The sequence below is a fragment of the Ceratotherium simum genome, chromosome 32 (assembly GCF_057802395.1).
Source record: "Ceratotherium simum simum isolate JZ-2026a chromosome 32, ASM5780239v1, whole genome shotgun sequence".
Classification (NCBI taxonomy): domain Eukaryota; kingdom Metazoa; phylum Chordata; class Mammalia; order Perissodactyla; family Rhinocerotidae; genus Ceratotherium; species Ceratotherium simum.
The window spans coordinates 20409449-20425808 of NC_141931.1; the positions used below are offsets into that span (position 1 = coordinate 20409449).

Here is a 16360-nt window from a genome sequence, read left to right on the forward strand (position 1 = left end):
AACCCGGATCTTTCTGTCTTCAGAGCCTGGGCCCTGCACCACCATGCTGAATTGGTCTCTTGTCTTCATGAGTTATTATGACATAACTGCAAGCGTGGGCTCCTTTTTATTAAAGTGTGGGCCTTGGTGAGAGTAGTGCTGACAGAAAGGAAGTAATGGGTTGTGCTTCCTATGTTTGCACCGAGAGAGAGCTCCACCAGATGGGTGCTGTTGATCTGCTGGGTCAAGATGAAATCAAAGGCACTTCCTGCTTTCTGCTGCGAGCCAGAACCCCGCCAGGGCCTGGCAGCGGGTTGTGTTATGAACAAGGAAGCCCTAACCTGAGGAAGGCGACCTGGTTCTGAATGCAGGGACAGAAGTTGAGGTCAGAAAGAAAGGGCCAATGGGATTTATAGTATAGAGGGTGAGGAGGAAGAAGGTTCAACAAAACGAACAAAAAGTCAGCATTCCCTCTGTGGCTCAGACTTTCATCTTGTTAACATGAGGGAAGTGCTCAGCAATGGGAAGTCACTGTCATTCACTAGTGTCACCATCAACATGGAGGCCAGAGGAAGGGCAGAGCCACAGGGTTCAGATAGCCAGGTGCTGAGGGCACCTGGGCACAGAATGTAACTAAGGGGGAGCGGGGCAGTGGTCTACCCTCTGCCAGCTTTCTCCTGTGTGGGGACAGACTTGGCCTCACACAGGCACGGTGTGAAGGCACATGACTGAAAACCTCAGTGGTGGCCCCCACCTCGTTCTATCCCTGCGCGTGCTACAGCCAACGGCTGCGGAAAGATTAGCACACGACTGGGTTACACCAGCATTTACGGTTGTTTTCATAAAGGTCGCGTACAGGTAAAGCCTGTTGCCTTAAGCGCTGTGACAAAAATTGATTTCCTGAAGAAGAAAGAAAGTAAATGTCAAACACACGTGTGAGAAACACAGACCCGTTTTCACTTACAAAGACGGAAACTAAAGCAGCTTTACTACAAACAGTTACTTTTAGGGATGTAATTGTGAATGCAGACTCCTTTTCTAATTATTCCAGCCTGCTGTTACTGTGAGCCAAATTAGGCCAATTAATATGTGGAAGAAGCAGAATGGAGTTGTAACTACCATCTGAAGACTTCGGCTCGCACATTTTGGTATCAAAATAGAAACAGAGCAGGGTGTCAGGTGCTGATCACTGGGACCTGAGTGTGCAAAGGAGCAGTTGTTCAGAGGCTTTTATTTGTTTTTAATTTTTTTGTGAGGAAGACTGGCCCTGAGCTAACATCCATTGCCAATCCTCCTCTTTTTGCTGAGGAAGATTAGCCCTGAGCTAACATCTGTGCCCATCTCTCTCTATTTTGTATATGAGATGCCGCCACAGCATGGCTTGATGAGCGGTGTGTAGGTCCGCACCCGGGATCCGAACCTGCGATCCCCGGGCCACTGAAGCAGAGCACGTGAACTTAACCACTGCGCCACCGGGCTGGCCCCTCAGAGGCTTTTACACAGACACACAGACACACACACACACACACACACACACACACACACACACTATGCTTGCACGTCTAGAGTGCTGTCACTTCTCAATCCTCTGAACTTTCCATGGCCACATGGCTGACAATTTAAGACGTTTAAATCACCTCAGAATTTATTGGAACTTCATGAATTTGTTTCCGATATCTCTTATGTCATTGACAAAGCTGAAAATTATTTTTCTTCTCCTTCTTTAAGCACAAGATAATTACAAGCACTACTGTTTATTGAGAGCTATGCACCAGGCAGAGAGGAGGAGGGGAGGGGAGGTCTCTCTGACACCAAAGTCTGGGCTTTTTTTTTTGCTGAGGAAGATTAGCCCTGAGCTGACATCTGTGCCAGTCTTCCTCTACTTTATATGTGGGTCGCCGCCACAGCATGGCTGACGAGTGGAGTAGGTCCATGCCGGGGATCTGAACCCGCAAACCCAGGCCACGGAAGCAGAGCATGCCAACTTAACCACTAGGCCACGGGGCCAGCCCCCCAAGTCAGTGCTTTTAAGCCTGGGGAATAATAGGCTTAGACAGTTCATCACTGTGTCAGCTCCTGAGCCATATCTGCTCCCGCAGAGAGCTTCGGTGCTAGTGATGGGACCACAGGATGCAAATATAAAAACGCTGCCTGTCGGGAGGTGAGTCAGTTTGCTGAACTACAGGACCGCCAGCAGGCGAGTGATTTCTGTCATCTCTCAGAAGTAACCTGGTTGTCTTTCTCACTCTAGTCTAAAATCCATGCGGCACGAAGTCTGAGCGAGATCGCCATCGACCTGACGGAGACTGGGACGCTGAAGACCTCAAAGCTGGCCAACATGGGCAGCAAGGGCAAGATCATCAGCGGCAGCAGTGGGAGTCTCCTGTCGTCAGGTACGTGCCGCCTGTGGTTCGGGAGGTGCCTTCCAGAGAACGTGGAAGCAGCTCTCGTCAAAGCGTGGCTTCCACCCAGAGTGGCACCCGGGAAGGTGGGGACAGCAGCGGCCGAGGAGGCAGCTTGGCAGGCTCGCCGGGGGCTGGCTCTGGTTTCGAGGCCAAGGTTTCGAGCCAAATCAGAATCTGAGGAAACTGCCAAAAGTATCAAAGGGTGGGAAAAACATAAAAAGAGAGTAGAAGTAGGCAGTGTGGGAAGGACTGCTGGTCACAGAAGTCTCCTCAGGCACCCTCCAGAGCCTTCTGAAGGCCCGTGGCTGACTGTCAAGAAGGTCAGCTCCAAGGACAGGAGGTGGGGCTCACTTGTGTGTCCTTAAAGGAGACTTATACCGAGGAAGGGCGGCAGGTCAGGGTCGTCGTGCTGAGCGACACCACGTTCTATTCCCCAGTGAACGTCTCGAGACTTTAAAGCGTCCAGAACACTCTTGAGCATTGGGAAAGGAGAGACTTGCCACCACAGAGTGTGGTGTAGCGATTAAGCGCCATTGGAAACCGAGAGTCAAAGGATCTGATTCCGCCATCTGTTTCTGCGGGCCCCGGGAAGGTCATTTTGTCATTAGATGTTGAGAGGGATGGAAAAGCTCTGAGGGGTCAGGTCAGATCGGGCTGACTTCAGGAGTAGGGGTGCCATTCGCTGGAGTGACAGGAAGAGGAGCAGGTTTGAGGAAGGCAGGGAGAGGGAGGGAGCAATAATGGTTTGGAAATGGAAAAGTATAACTAATGCAGGTCACTCCCTGGGCCACAGGTCAAAGCCTGATCGTTCTTGGGGATGGTCCCCTTGCCTCTGAGCCATGAAAGTAAAGCAGCAAGTCTTTGCCCTACCTCATCTTCCAGAGTCTTTTCTCTAACTATGTCTAGTGACTATAGATGATAACAAAATGAAATAAAAAAGGAAAAGAGGCAGGAGAGGATGAGAAGCTGGTTACCTTCTGGGCTGGTGGAGTCCAGTCAGAGCCAGGAAAAAGTTTAGACCTAAAGGATGAGGGAGAGGATGTGTGCCCTTCCAGGACCGAGAGGCAGATTTACTGGTGGGGACTAATGGCTCAGGGCCCCTCATTGGACGGGCCTTTCTGAGGTCCTGGGAGGGCCCTGGCCATGTGCTCACATGGCCCTTTGTTTTTGTAAAATCTGCGAACATAGGGGCCGGCCCCGTGGCTTAGTGGTTAAGTCCGTGCGCTCCGCTGCTGGCAGCCCGGGTTTGGATCCTGGGCGCGCACCGATGCACCACTTCTCCGGCCATGCTGAGGCCGCGTCCCACACACAGCAACTAGAAGGATGTGCAACTATGATATACAACTATCTACTGGGGCTTTGGGGGAAAAAAAAGGAGGAGGACTGGCAATAGATGTTAGCTCAGAGCCTGTCTTCCTCAGCAAAAAGAGGAGGATTAGCAAGGATGTTAGCTCAGGGCTGATCTTCCTCACACACACAAAAAAAATCTGCGAACATAATATATTTTGCATTCTTTTTCTTAAGTACAGCCACCAAAATTATATCAGCTTCAGGCCCCACAAAACTAGATCCTATTCTGCCAGATCACATAGGGTTCATCATAAACCCCTCCCTGCCTCGGAGTCTTCAAAATTTTTCATCAATACAATGGGTCAAATGATTGTTATTTCTGAGGTTTAGGTGTTTATAGTGAACTGTAGAGAATGTTGTCTTCTTGCGTCAGAGAGAATGCCATTCAAAGCCCAAGACCTCTGCCTCGAATGACAGCCACTCGCAATCCCCTGCTGAATGGCAAAGGGCAGAGCCAACCCTCTCTAGACACCCCAACCCCTGTTAGAACGCAGGGTCTCAGATTTGATCCAGGATTTATCCGCGCATCCTCCTCCTTATCCAGCCACAGGTGAGCCCAATTCACCCTTCAGCCTCAGTGAGGGGGGACATCCCTGCTGTGATTTCATATCCGTTTGGAAATCTGGGTACTTTCTGAATGTGACATGGTTATACCCAGAAGGAGAATGGAGTCGTCCAGCTCAGGGCTTCTCAAACCTCCGTGCGCATCAGGACCACTTGGAGAGCACGTTCAGACACGGGTAGCTGAGCTCAGGCCTAGAGTGTCTGATTCTGTAGGTCTAGGAGGAACCTGAGAATTGGCATTTCTGACAAGTTCCCAAGTGATGCTGCTGCTGCTGCTGCTGCTGGTCTGGGGACCACACCCTGAGAACCACTCTCCTTGCCGAAGCAGAGAGAAAAGCCTGAGGTGGCTCTGTTGCTCAGGACCACAGAACCCAGGTATCCCCACTTTTAAACCTGTGTCCTGGTCCATCTGCTCGGGCCCCTCATCTCCAGCAGCCTCCAGGGGTACCAAGGCAATAATCTAACAGCAGCTACAAATGAGGTTGTGAACAGGAGCCCCAAACCTCCTGACAGGGAGCTGACATCCCTCAACCGTCAGAAACGAGATCCAGCCATTTTGAACACCAGAAAGCAATTTATCTCTGTTAGTGCTGTCAGCTTGATATAATATAATAATATTGTAATATAAGCATCTTTATCCCAAGATATTAAAGCAGTTTTCACCTTTGATAACTTAGCGGCCCCAGGCTAAGCTGTTTGGGCATTGACAGAGGCAGCTAAGGCCCCCTGCCCTCCCCAGTTTCGTGGCTCCATTTGTGGGTATTCGCTCAGCCCTTTCCCAGCCCACACTCTGCTGCACAGCTAAGCAAGAGGAGAGCTGGGCAGAGGACAAGCTATGCCCCAGGACCAGGCCAGGGAGCATATCAGACTCTGCCCAGCTCTGCAAGTTAGAGCTGAAGAACGGTCCTTGAATGCTAAGGCTGGAGCTCCCTGGGGAGACCTCCCTCCCATGACTTGGGAAAGACAGCGGGGTAGTGGAGGGAGAGACCATGAACAGGAAACTTCCATTAGTCAGCAAAGGGAATTTCTAGGACCCACGATCTGGTCATCACTCCCACTGGGGCTGCTGATGGCTGCCTCTCTTTCTTCTGCGGGAGGAGACGCCTTCACCTGAGGCAATCTCTTGGCAGTACCACCTAGAAGGGACCGGTTTCCCATTGCCCCTAATGTGGAAATCTAGGCTAGTCTCCCACCCTGTTCTTTCTGTTCTTCAGTCCTCTTGCCTCCCTGCTTGTTGAGAGTGCCTTTTAATAATGTGCTTCCACAGACAGAGAGGGCAGTGCTCTGCCAGGAAAGCCCCGACTTTAAACCCCTTTATTACACTTGCCAGACCCTCTAGTCTACCTTTCATTGAGAACATGTGATACAGATAACCCAGGACCCTATTTGGTCAGTTGTTTTCTCTGCTTCACCTAAGTGCCTAAAGAAAAAGATGGTGTCTAGTAAATAGTCCTTAAAAACATTTTGAGAAACTAATCATCATTTGAAAATGATTTTTTTTTTTCTTTTTTACCTCTAGCCCAGTGCCTGGCACGATTTAAAAAAATTTTTTTCCTTACATTACATCCTCGTGACTTATTTATTTTATAAATGGAACTTTGTACCTTTTGACCTGCCTCACCCATTTTGTCCACCTGCACCCCCCACCTCTGGCAACTACCAATTTGTTGTCTGTATCTATGAGCTTGGTTTTTTTTTTAGATTCCATCTATAAGAGAGATCATACGGTATTTTTTTCTGTCTGACTTATTTCACTTAGCATAATGCCCTTCAGGTTCATCCATGTTGTCACAAATGGCAAGATTTCATTCTTTTCATGGCTGAATAATATTCCATTGTATATATATATGTATATATATCACATCTTTTTTATCCATTCATCCTTTGATGGACACTTTGGTTGTTTCCATGTCTTGGCTATTGTAAATAATGCTGCAGTGAATAGGGGTAAATATATCTTTTTGAGTTAGTCTTTTCATTTTCTTCAGATAAATATCCAGCAGTGGAATAGCTGGATCCTACGGTAGTTCTATCTTTAATCTTTTGAGGAACCTCCATACTGTTTTCCTTAGTGGCTGCACCAGTTTACATTCCCACCAACAGTGCACAAGGGTTCCCTTTTCCCCACATGCTCACCAAGGCTTGTTATTTCTTGTCTTCTTAATAGTAGCCATTCCAACAGGTATGAGGTGATATCTCATTGTGGTTTTGATTTGCATTTCCCTGATGATTAGTGACGTTGAGCATCTTTTCATGTACCTGTTGGCCGTCTGTATGTCCTCTTTGGAAAAATGTCTGTTCAGAGCCTCTGCCCATGTTTTAATCAATTGTTTGTTTTTTTGCTATTAAGTTGTATGAGGTCTTCATATATTTTGCATATTGGCCGCTTATCAGATATATGAGTTGCAAATGTTTTCTCCCATTCAGTAGGTTGCCTTTTCATTTCATTGGTGATTTCCTTTGCTGTGCAAAAGCTTTTTAGTTTGCTGTAGTCCCACTTGTTTATTTTTACTTTTATTGCCTTTGCTTTTGGTGTCAAATCTAAAGAATCATCGCCAAGACCGATGTCAATGATACATGATTATTGAAATTAAATTTTGGAGAATACTGGTGAGAATCTGCATGTGCTGCATTTTAAGAACCTTCTGTGCTCCCAGAGTGTATGGTATCTTGGGCCTTGCTAAGAACTCTCGTATACCTGCCACAACACATTCCCTCAAATTGCACTGTATCACTTTTGTCATACAGACCTTTAGAGGTTAATCTTGTCAGACCTGGCTCCTACTGCAAATCATGTCTATCCTTGTTATCTTTGATTCATCCTTCCGCTGTGTTCTATACCCAAGTTGTGGTGTAACTGAGCCAGGTAACAGCACTGTAATTATTTCTACAGTATGAGCATTTTTTCTAGCTCCCAAACTTGGCTAAGGTCTATACACAGCATTTAAAAGTTATAGCCCCTCTCCTCAAAGAGTTTGTGTAGTGTTTATTGATGTTAAACAGAGATGAAATATTTCCAAGCTATTAGTAACTTTGAAGGTGATTTTTCTCTTTAACTAAGGGCACATAATTACCTGTAAAATTACTGATGTCCAGTACTTGGTGTCTGAGGTCTCAGATGCTACAGAAGTGAAGAAAGTCATTGATATCTATGAAAGAAGTCAGCATTCCACACTTACTAGTGCCCTGAGCTGGGGGCTGGCATTTCAAAAAGAAAAGGTAGTTGAAATGATATATTAAGGCTTGGGGCCAGGACCCCCAAATTCTTAAAGGGTGGTCCCTTGTGAGACCTGTAGGCCTGTATTCTAGTAGAGAAACCCTTAGAGGTGTTGAACTACCTGAGCCCAAGCTTCAGGGCCTGTGTTGGAATAAAAGGAATCAAGCCCTCACCTCCTGATAACAGCGCTGGATGGGATTCAGACCCTAGGAAGGTTATGGAGCCCACATCCCGAATCCATTTGTGAAGGGGCTCTAATAGCCAGGCTTTGAAAGGATTTGAGTACCCTTGTCCCCAGAACACGTCTGCTGAGAGATGGCCTGGCCTTTCAGAGTTCCCTGGAAGAGGGATGTTGAGGCATCTCAGGGCGTAGCTCCCTCAAGCCAGGCTGGCAGAGCCCCACCCCCTGCCCTCCAGAAGGCTGACCCCATCTTGGCTTCCTCACAAGCTCGGCACCGCTGGATTCTCAATAAACCTGCTGACTGCCCACTACAGTGGTTAAGTAGGGGACGTTGTATTCATTCTGCCCTGTGAGAGCCTGCATATTTCCTCCAGATCTGTAGATGCTTCTCTCCATTGCTTTCGCTCATAGGTGCTTCAGGTAACCAATTTTCGGAGAGTCAGATAGAGTTCGAGAGGATAGCTATGAATTCAAACCATTTGGTTAGGATGTTTTCAGAGTTCAAAAAAGAATCTGAAATCCTTTTTGTGGGACTTCAAAGAGTGTTCCTCCCTTCCCTACCCCATTTTTTGAAATCTCAAAGATTGGAGGGGGAAAAAAATGAAATAACAAAACAAAGAAAACAACTGTGTTTGTCATTATAGCTGAGCACGCATGGCCTTTTCATAGCACGTCTGAACGTGGGAGAGAGTGTAGGATCTGTCCTGAGCATTGTTCCGGGGATTTGCCATCACAGGACAATTCTGATGTCACTGGGAGCGTAGGGCCAAGGGAGACATGTTTTTGCTCTCAGCCTAGTTAAAGAAAATGGCGAGCTTGTTTAGGAAGTACTCAGTGTGCTGCAGGCCCAATGTGGCTTGTTGCATTAACCACCCAAACAAAAAATGTTACTGTGCATCCTTTCTCAAAGAAATGGAACAATGAGACTGATGTTGGCTTCTTGAATGGAAATATAGGGGTATAAGCTACCCTTTCTCTACAAAACAAAACAACATGTTGTGTCTATAAATAGGAGTTAGGCTGTGTGATTAATGGGATGGCAATTGAGTCATCTTCATTGTGATCAGGATTGTGAAGAATGTGGTGATGGATTTTTTGGTTTAAAAAAAAAAATGACACAAAACCTGCAGTCTGCTGTTAGATCCCAGTTCTGACACTTTCCGTTCTGGGAGAAAACAGCTCATGTTGTGCTGAGCATGGGGCCTCGATTTGCCTGGAATCTGTCCACATTCATTACTCAACTCTTCACACGTTCCTATTCCCTGAATGCTAGCGCTTCCTTCCATTGTTAGGAAGTTTATTTATAACGAATGTGACAGTGAGGATGCCAGCTATCTGCCATCTCTCTGTACAGAGAAGTCATCTGATAGGCGTCTGCCAGTTTTATGGTCATGACTATATTCAGCTCAAAATACTCTGCCTTATGCTAGTATTAATCACACAGTGTTTTTTGGCTTGGTTTTTCTTCTTTTTGTCGTCAGCCTTTCTTTTTTGCTCTCACTCTATCTCCTCTAGCCTCTTAACGTTCTCCGTTATCAGCTGCCTATCCCCTCCCCTTTTAGATCTACTGATGAGCAGGATTCTAGAGGCCTTAATTTTGGTCATAACCTCCGTGCTCTGCAGATGGGCAGAGCCCACAGGCTCTGCCAAATGAGTTGGGTTCTGCCAGGGTGTGTTTATGCTGGACTGTGTAACTGGGGCTGCGAAATCTCTTTCTGTGGAATGGATGTTTCTGGACTTGTTTGAGCAGAACAGGCCTGAATCGAAACTGAGAAGAAGATAGAATGGTTGTCCCTTCTGCTATCATATTAGGGACAAAACACTAATAAAGTCATTTATACTGATATATTTATGCCTGCTGGTGTTACTAGTAAAGGAATATTTGCCAGCTGAAGAGAACCAGGACAGAATGACAATGTGTCACCTAAATGAACGACTTTCCAATGATGAAATTTTACACACTGAAAAAGAAATATCGGCATCACCCCTCATAGGCATTGCTCTGTTCCCATTCATGCCAGCCCTCTCAATATTGCAATAGAATAACATAATCTTAGAGCCAGAAAGATAAACCCCTTTGTTTCACAATGTAAGAAATGGAAACCATATGAGTTACTCATGAACAGTAGCTTCAACTAGATATATTACCAGATGGTGCTGCTGGTAGCCAACTGTGGTCAACTTTTTGTAGCCAACTGTTCAGTTGCCTCTTTCTCTCTCTCTATGATCATATTTGTCCTCTTCACCCTTTGGTGACAGTGCCACCAAGCAATGGCATCTAGCCACACCATAAAACTATTCCAGAGACTCCTAGCTACCATCCGAAGGTGGTTGCTTTTCTAAGAGCTTCCATATCACTACTCTTTTTAAGTGAACTATTTTATTTTTAAAATTACTGACCCTGATGAAAAGTTTTCCAAGCCTGCAGTTTTCATGTTAAAAAAACACATTTAATTCTCTGAGAGGGTCTCCAGATCACACGTGTATCCTGAAATCTGCCATGTGGCATTATTTCACATGGTCTCTTAGGACATCTTTCATGTAAGGAATTCATAATTGAGGATTTGTAAGGCAAATAAATCTCTCTTCATCATAAAGAAAAGTTCAAACCTTTCCCTTGTATTTGTGCCTGGGGTGTCTGCCAAAATTTTGTCTTATAGCTCTTACAGATCTGCTGGGAATATGCCTTCTTCATTTTTTTTTTCCTGAAGGCCTAAACAGACAGATTGTCATTTCCTTCCCTTAGTTTTAGGATTAGTTTTAGGACAACAGATTTCTTTCTTCTTTGGGGTACTGTTTGTTTCTAATTCCCCCCTTCTTTCGGAGAGGAAAGCACCCTTTCTGTCTTCTGAAATCAGTAGCTGGTCATCAGTCTGCCATCTGTGCGAAAACAGATGAGCCACAGTTCCCGACAACATTCCCTTCAGTAGGATGCGTACTCATATCCGGTGCCGAGCAGTCTAGGGTCTTTGGAGAGACTGGAGCGCATTCTCCATCAGAGCCGAGCAAGGATATCCTTCCATGTGTTTGCCCGCTGGGAGGGGAGCTGCTGCTTTTGGGCACTGGTGTTCCCCCTACATCCTGCCCCAGGGAACCGGCTGCCCACGGGGTGAAGTCTGGAGTTCCCCAGCTGGAAAATGAGAACGGGATAGAGGCAGATTCTCCAGAGGTGGCAGAACAGGTTTTCACCATATCTCCACCAATAACATCCATAGTATCCGGGAGTTCGCTCAAAAGATTTCCCAATACCCACTGAAAGTGACTTTCTGACCTTGAGTCAAACGCTCAAACGCTCCCTGGCCACGTTCAAATAGGAATGGTCGACTTTGAGGTCAGATCTTTTTCTCCTCCCCATGGCTAGATTATTAGTCGACCCATTTCTAGAAAATCCTTTGGATTTGGATTGAAACATGATAATAAAATAGCCAAAAGCAAAAGATTCTATTTTCGACCTAGTATCCTTCAAATAGATGGCTGCTGAGCAATAGCTGGGGTGGAAGGTTTACCAGAGAACTAATGCAGTGCTCAGTTTTCCCGGCAGCGAAGCCGGGGGAGTACTTCCCCTGCTCAGACCAGACTAGAGGTAATCATCAGCCCTCCAGGTTAATTATCCAATTATCCTTGTAGGTTTCTACCTCTCCCATTCAGGGGGCATTGCTTGTCTCCTGCTGCCTCCCGGTGGGCAGCTTCTTATGGCCACACTCGAGGCTCACTGAGGGCTGGACTCAGGTCCGGTTACCTGTCTCCCCCACCCCACCTTGCACCCAGAAGGTGCTCCAGGGGCTCGTTGTTTCCTTGGCACATCTGAGGAGCCGCTTGGCTCCTCCTCCTCCTTCCTTCTGCCCTCATGTTAATCCATGCAGTACTGTGAAAGAGTCTGGGCATGAAAGGCAGATATGATCGCACACCACACCGTTTTCACTATGGCAACCAGCAGCGACCAAGACAGAAAGTTCATGCCCTATGGCATTTCCATTCAAGGGATGAAACAGAGCCGCCGAATTGGAATCACAGCTTTGCCTCCCTCCATCCCAGTGACCTCTTCTCTGAAAACGGGGACACTGTTTTTGTGAGGATGAAATGCAATAGATCATGCGGGAAGGTCCCGTCGGGAGTTCTGTAAAAATCTACTTCTTGTCCCTTCTCCTCCCGTTTCCCTGAATTTATAGGGCCTCAGTGGCATATTTCTTGCCTAACCACTAATTCTTCTTCTTCTTTTACATTATGGCGCTCCCCAGGATTGGGATGCCAACTCCTAATAAAGGTTGGAAACACTATTTAATACAAAAACTACTAACATTCATGTAGCACTTATTTTGTTCTGATCTCTATTTGAAGCATCTTTCAAGCATTATCTCACTGAATTCTCCCAACTTTTGAGAAAGTCCTGTTTTCATTCCCATATTATAGGGGAGGAAACTGAGCCTTAGAGAGGTGATGTTGTTGCCAAGTCCCCACAGGTGGTAAGTTACAGAGCTGGGACACAGCCCAGACCTGTTAACTCTAAACTACTAGATTGTAGACAAGACCAGTGTATGTGTTCTAAGCCATATTCAGATCACTCTTTCCTATAAACTTGGATGCTGCTTCAAACTCTGACCAACAGAAAGGTGTTTGTGCATTACTTGTATCTTTCAAACTATTCAAATCACCTCTGTTTTTCTGTTGGCTCCTGCACTGATTTATTATGCATGGACAGCCTTTCTAAGTAAGTTGGCTACTGTTTTATAAGTTTTGAAATCTCGCTCTTCTGGCTTTAGTACAGAGGTTCCATCCTCTCTTCATCTTCCTCCATCTTCCTACTTCATTAATCCCAAAGATAGCTCAGATTAAACTTTTATTTAGCATTCAAGTTTACAAACATCTACTTTGGTCTGTTGATAAGGCGAAGAGGTAAATCCTTCAGGTGCTGGTTGACAGTTAGACATTTCCTTCCAATTCGAGGCAAACTATCGCAGTAACTGGGAGAAGGACCAGGGTTGGCAGGATGCATGTCTTTTCTAGAAGCGGGGATGGTACAGAGAAGAGATGGGAGGATGACACTGTATATAAGATTCCTTTTGCAAAAATTGCAAAAATGACTCCTACAGGCAAGAGGGAACTGCCTAAGTAAGTTGTTTATTGAATAACAGATTCCTCAAGTTGGGAGGAATCTTGGAGATTGGTTAATGGTCATTTTCTAGATGAAGACGTCATGGCTCTGAGACATTAGTAACCCAGGGTCTTACACCATTTAATAGCAGATATGTGATGGAAATCCAGGTCTCTTTCCTGTCCTTCACTGCCCCTCTCAAAGACAGCAGATTTACATGTTTTAATTTCTAAGAGGCTAAACTTAGAACTTTAGAGTGGTCTTCAATGTGCAAAGGCACATATGTGTTCAAATAACCGGAAATGGATAAATCGTAGCAACTTATAGAAGTTAGAGCTTCTGTGCCATTCATCAAGTCTAGGTGCTGCTTTGAAATGATTTCTGTGTCTAGAATCATTTTTTATATGCTCCCCAACCTTTACTTTGTAAGACTCCCATTGACCTGAGTCCCTGAGGCTCTTCCCTGATTGGGTTTCTTCCTGGAGTCATTCTGTCACTTGAGGGAATTAAGGGTGAATCTCTGTGTCCTGATTCCTGGCGTCTTGCTCGCCTCCCTTTCAGATGTCAACCGTGCCATTCAGGGGATGCCTAGGGGGCATTTGTGGAGCCCTGGGAAGCCTCCTCAACATCACGGAGCTCTTGGGGCTCCTTCTCCTGATGCCCTGAGCGTCCTTCTGTGGAACTGTTGCTGGGGCATCCTCGTCACCAGGCACTCGGCCACCTCTCCTCGTGGTTGCCATACTTACCTGGTTGCAGGTAACAGCCCCACAGGCTCGCATCCCACAAGCGCTGAAGTAGAGCAGCTGTGAGCACTCAGCCCTTGCTCCAGAACAGTGGGTGTCCTTGAAAGAAAAAAGGCACTGGGAACCTGTCTTCAAATGCAATCTGACAAGAAAACCCAAATGCCTGAAACAGGTTAACGTGGAGCTGCCCTCGCTTGAGGCGGGGGCCGGGGAACCTGCGGAATCTCCTTTACCCCATTCCCACCCTCATCCACAGCAGCCCCAAAGGCATATCTGCAAATGCAGGGGCTCAAGACACAGAATTTGAAAACACTGCCTAGACCTATATTGCTTATCTTAAAGGTGCGCTTTGGAGCCCAGGTGGTTTGCTGAATTGCATAGCGAGGTTCTTTTCTTTGACCAATAGTTCCCTGAGCGACAGCGAGGAGGTAGTTTCAATGATTCCTCTCTCTGATTCTACCAGGGTGTGTATGTCTGTGTGTACTCGTGTGCATGTGCTCACTCGTGTTAAATCTACCCTCAACTGAGGGTTTACCTATTCCAGGCACAGTGCTGTATGTGCTTTATCTCATTTAGTCTTTACAACAAATTGAAGGAGGGCAGGGCACTTGCCCAAGGTCACACATCTAGTGAGTCATTAGACTTCATCAAACCCAGATCTGTTGTACCACTCTTCTCGCCATCCAGTTACCACTGAAATGGAAATCTGCCTGTTCAGGCCAGGCCAACTCTGTTACTTTGCCAAGATTTAACTTGGTACCCAGCACCATATTCCTCATGAAGCAATTTCCACAATAAAGATGTGAAACAGAGCCAGCCAGCACCAGTGCTGCCAGATACAGAGAAGGCCTCCTGAGCCATCCAGCCTGTCTTACGTGGGTTTGGTATTTAGGCTAATTATTATCAATAATAATAATTTAGCACTAATGAGCCGTGTAACTCAACACCCAAGCTTAACTAATCCCACAGCTAGAGACCAGATCATCCAAAAATGTTGGGCTTTACCTCCCAGAGTTTAATGTTGCGTGAGCTTTTTTGCCATTCTTGAACATAGTTAATTCTTAGATTTGACTTAATAAATCATCATTTCCTATTGAGAGGTTAGGCAGGGGTGAAAGGGAAGACAATGAATTTTTCACTTACACTAGAAATCCTTTAATCTTCTTGGACTCAAGTTTCCCCGGGCCTGTTTTTTAAATCTAAAATCTGACTTTCTTGAGTATTATTTTACATTCTTATTAATTCTTTCGATGATAGAATGGAGCGTATCTCATTAAATTTTCCTGTGTCTTCAGATGTGATTGGTGACTGTGACTAAGAGAACCAGATTAAGATTCATAATGATTTAGCTGTGTTATATTAGATGGATGTAAACTGAAGATGGTTTAGTACTGATAAGCATGGGGTAATTGACTTGTGGAGGTAGAAAACCTGAACCATTTCAAAAAGGGGAGCCTGCAGTCATGTCTAGCGCTGTGTTGCATGCATCTGACACCACATGGATTTAGTATCTGAGAGCCATGAGGTAATGGAGCCTTAGTAAGAGTCAAGCTTTCGTTCGCGTTGGCTATTCAATTTGGAAACCTGTGACTGAAGCATGGCAACATCTAGAAAAGAGCTACAAAAATGATTAAAAGTTTGGAAGGCAGGTGCCATAAAGAAAAGACTTACAGGTACTAGATTTCTTTACCAAGCTGAGATACAACTTCATTCTAGCATCAAGTGTATGACTGACAAAATTTATTTGCTTGTTCAAGCTAATATTTATTAGCTACTCTGGAGGCATAAAGATGGTACATTCCTGCACTCATATTCTCTACTTCAGGCTAGAATGGGGTGGAGGAGGAAAAGAAAAAAGCCCAAGTCAGAGTCAAAATGTACTTAGACATTGATGAATTCTTGATTATTTACGGTTATAAGAAGCTAGGTGCATGGAAATTGAGGGAATATGGGGTTCTTTCTCTGAGACTAAATAAGAGAGTAGAATCGTATATTTATGGGGTTGATTTGAACATAGCAGAGCTTTTCAATGCAAAGGCATAGAAGTCCTTTCTAGTGATTCTGAGATGCCTTCTTTACCATTGGAAGAAACAATGGTAAAGACTCTGGGAATTCCAATTGGATTATTCACAAATCCGTCATCCGTTCACTGAATTGTTCAAAAATGTTCCATATGGAAATACAGTTCCTATCCCCTTCCCCCAAAAATCCCACTGGAATTTTTATTGGGATTGCAGTGATTCTATTGTTCAATGCCTGGAGAACTGACAATTTTACAACGTCAAGCTTCCAATCCATGACCTTGGTACATCTCTCTATGGTTTTAGGTCTTTAATTTTTCTCAACAGAGTATTATAATTTTCATTGTAGAGATCTTGCACATCTTTCGTTAGATTTATCCCTAGGTATTCTATGTTCTCTGATGCTGTTGCATATGGCATCATCTGAGCCACCTGAACGCACACCCAATAACAGCCATCCGTTTCTAACGCTTCTGCTCTCCATGGGCATGAGAAGCCAAGTCAGAATCAGCTTTTCCTTGTCCAGAGAGTCAGTGCACCTTGTCTAACTCATCAAGGTAGAAAAGCATAATAGCATCACTGCAGGAAACTCATTTCAGAAACCAAACGTTGCAGCCCAGAAATTATTCTTTTGGTCTAACCTAAATTCCTCCACTTGGCATTCCAGCTTATTTTCCTTTTGTGTGGTTCAAAGTTTGTCTTCTACAAAGCTCTCATAGCTAGCAGTCTGCTATTTGAATCATCATGCAGATATTTCTACCCTACATGTAAAAATATGTATAACTTTTATTGGGGAGGGAATTTGCTC

General features: G+C 45.4%; 1 protein-coding gene across 4 annotated transcripts in view; it reads left to right on the forward strand.

The window, feature by feature from the left end:
• The window catches only part of FRMD4A (FERM domain containing 4A), a 284467-nt gene that overhangs the window by 224690 nt on the left and 43417 nt on the right, over nt 1-16360 (forward strand). For all 4 annotated transcript variants that reach the window (XM_087420815.1, XM_004425353.3, XM_087420814.1 and 1 more), the window contains exon 14: nt 2231-2372. In XM_087420815.1, coding sequence (XP_087276941.1) covers nt 2231-2372 — 142 coding nt within the window. The remainder of the gene's footprint in view (nt 1-2230; nt 2373-16360) is intronic.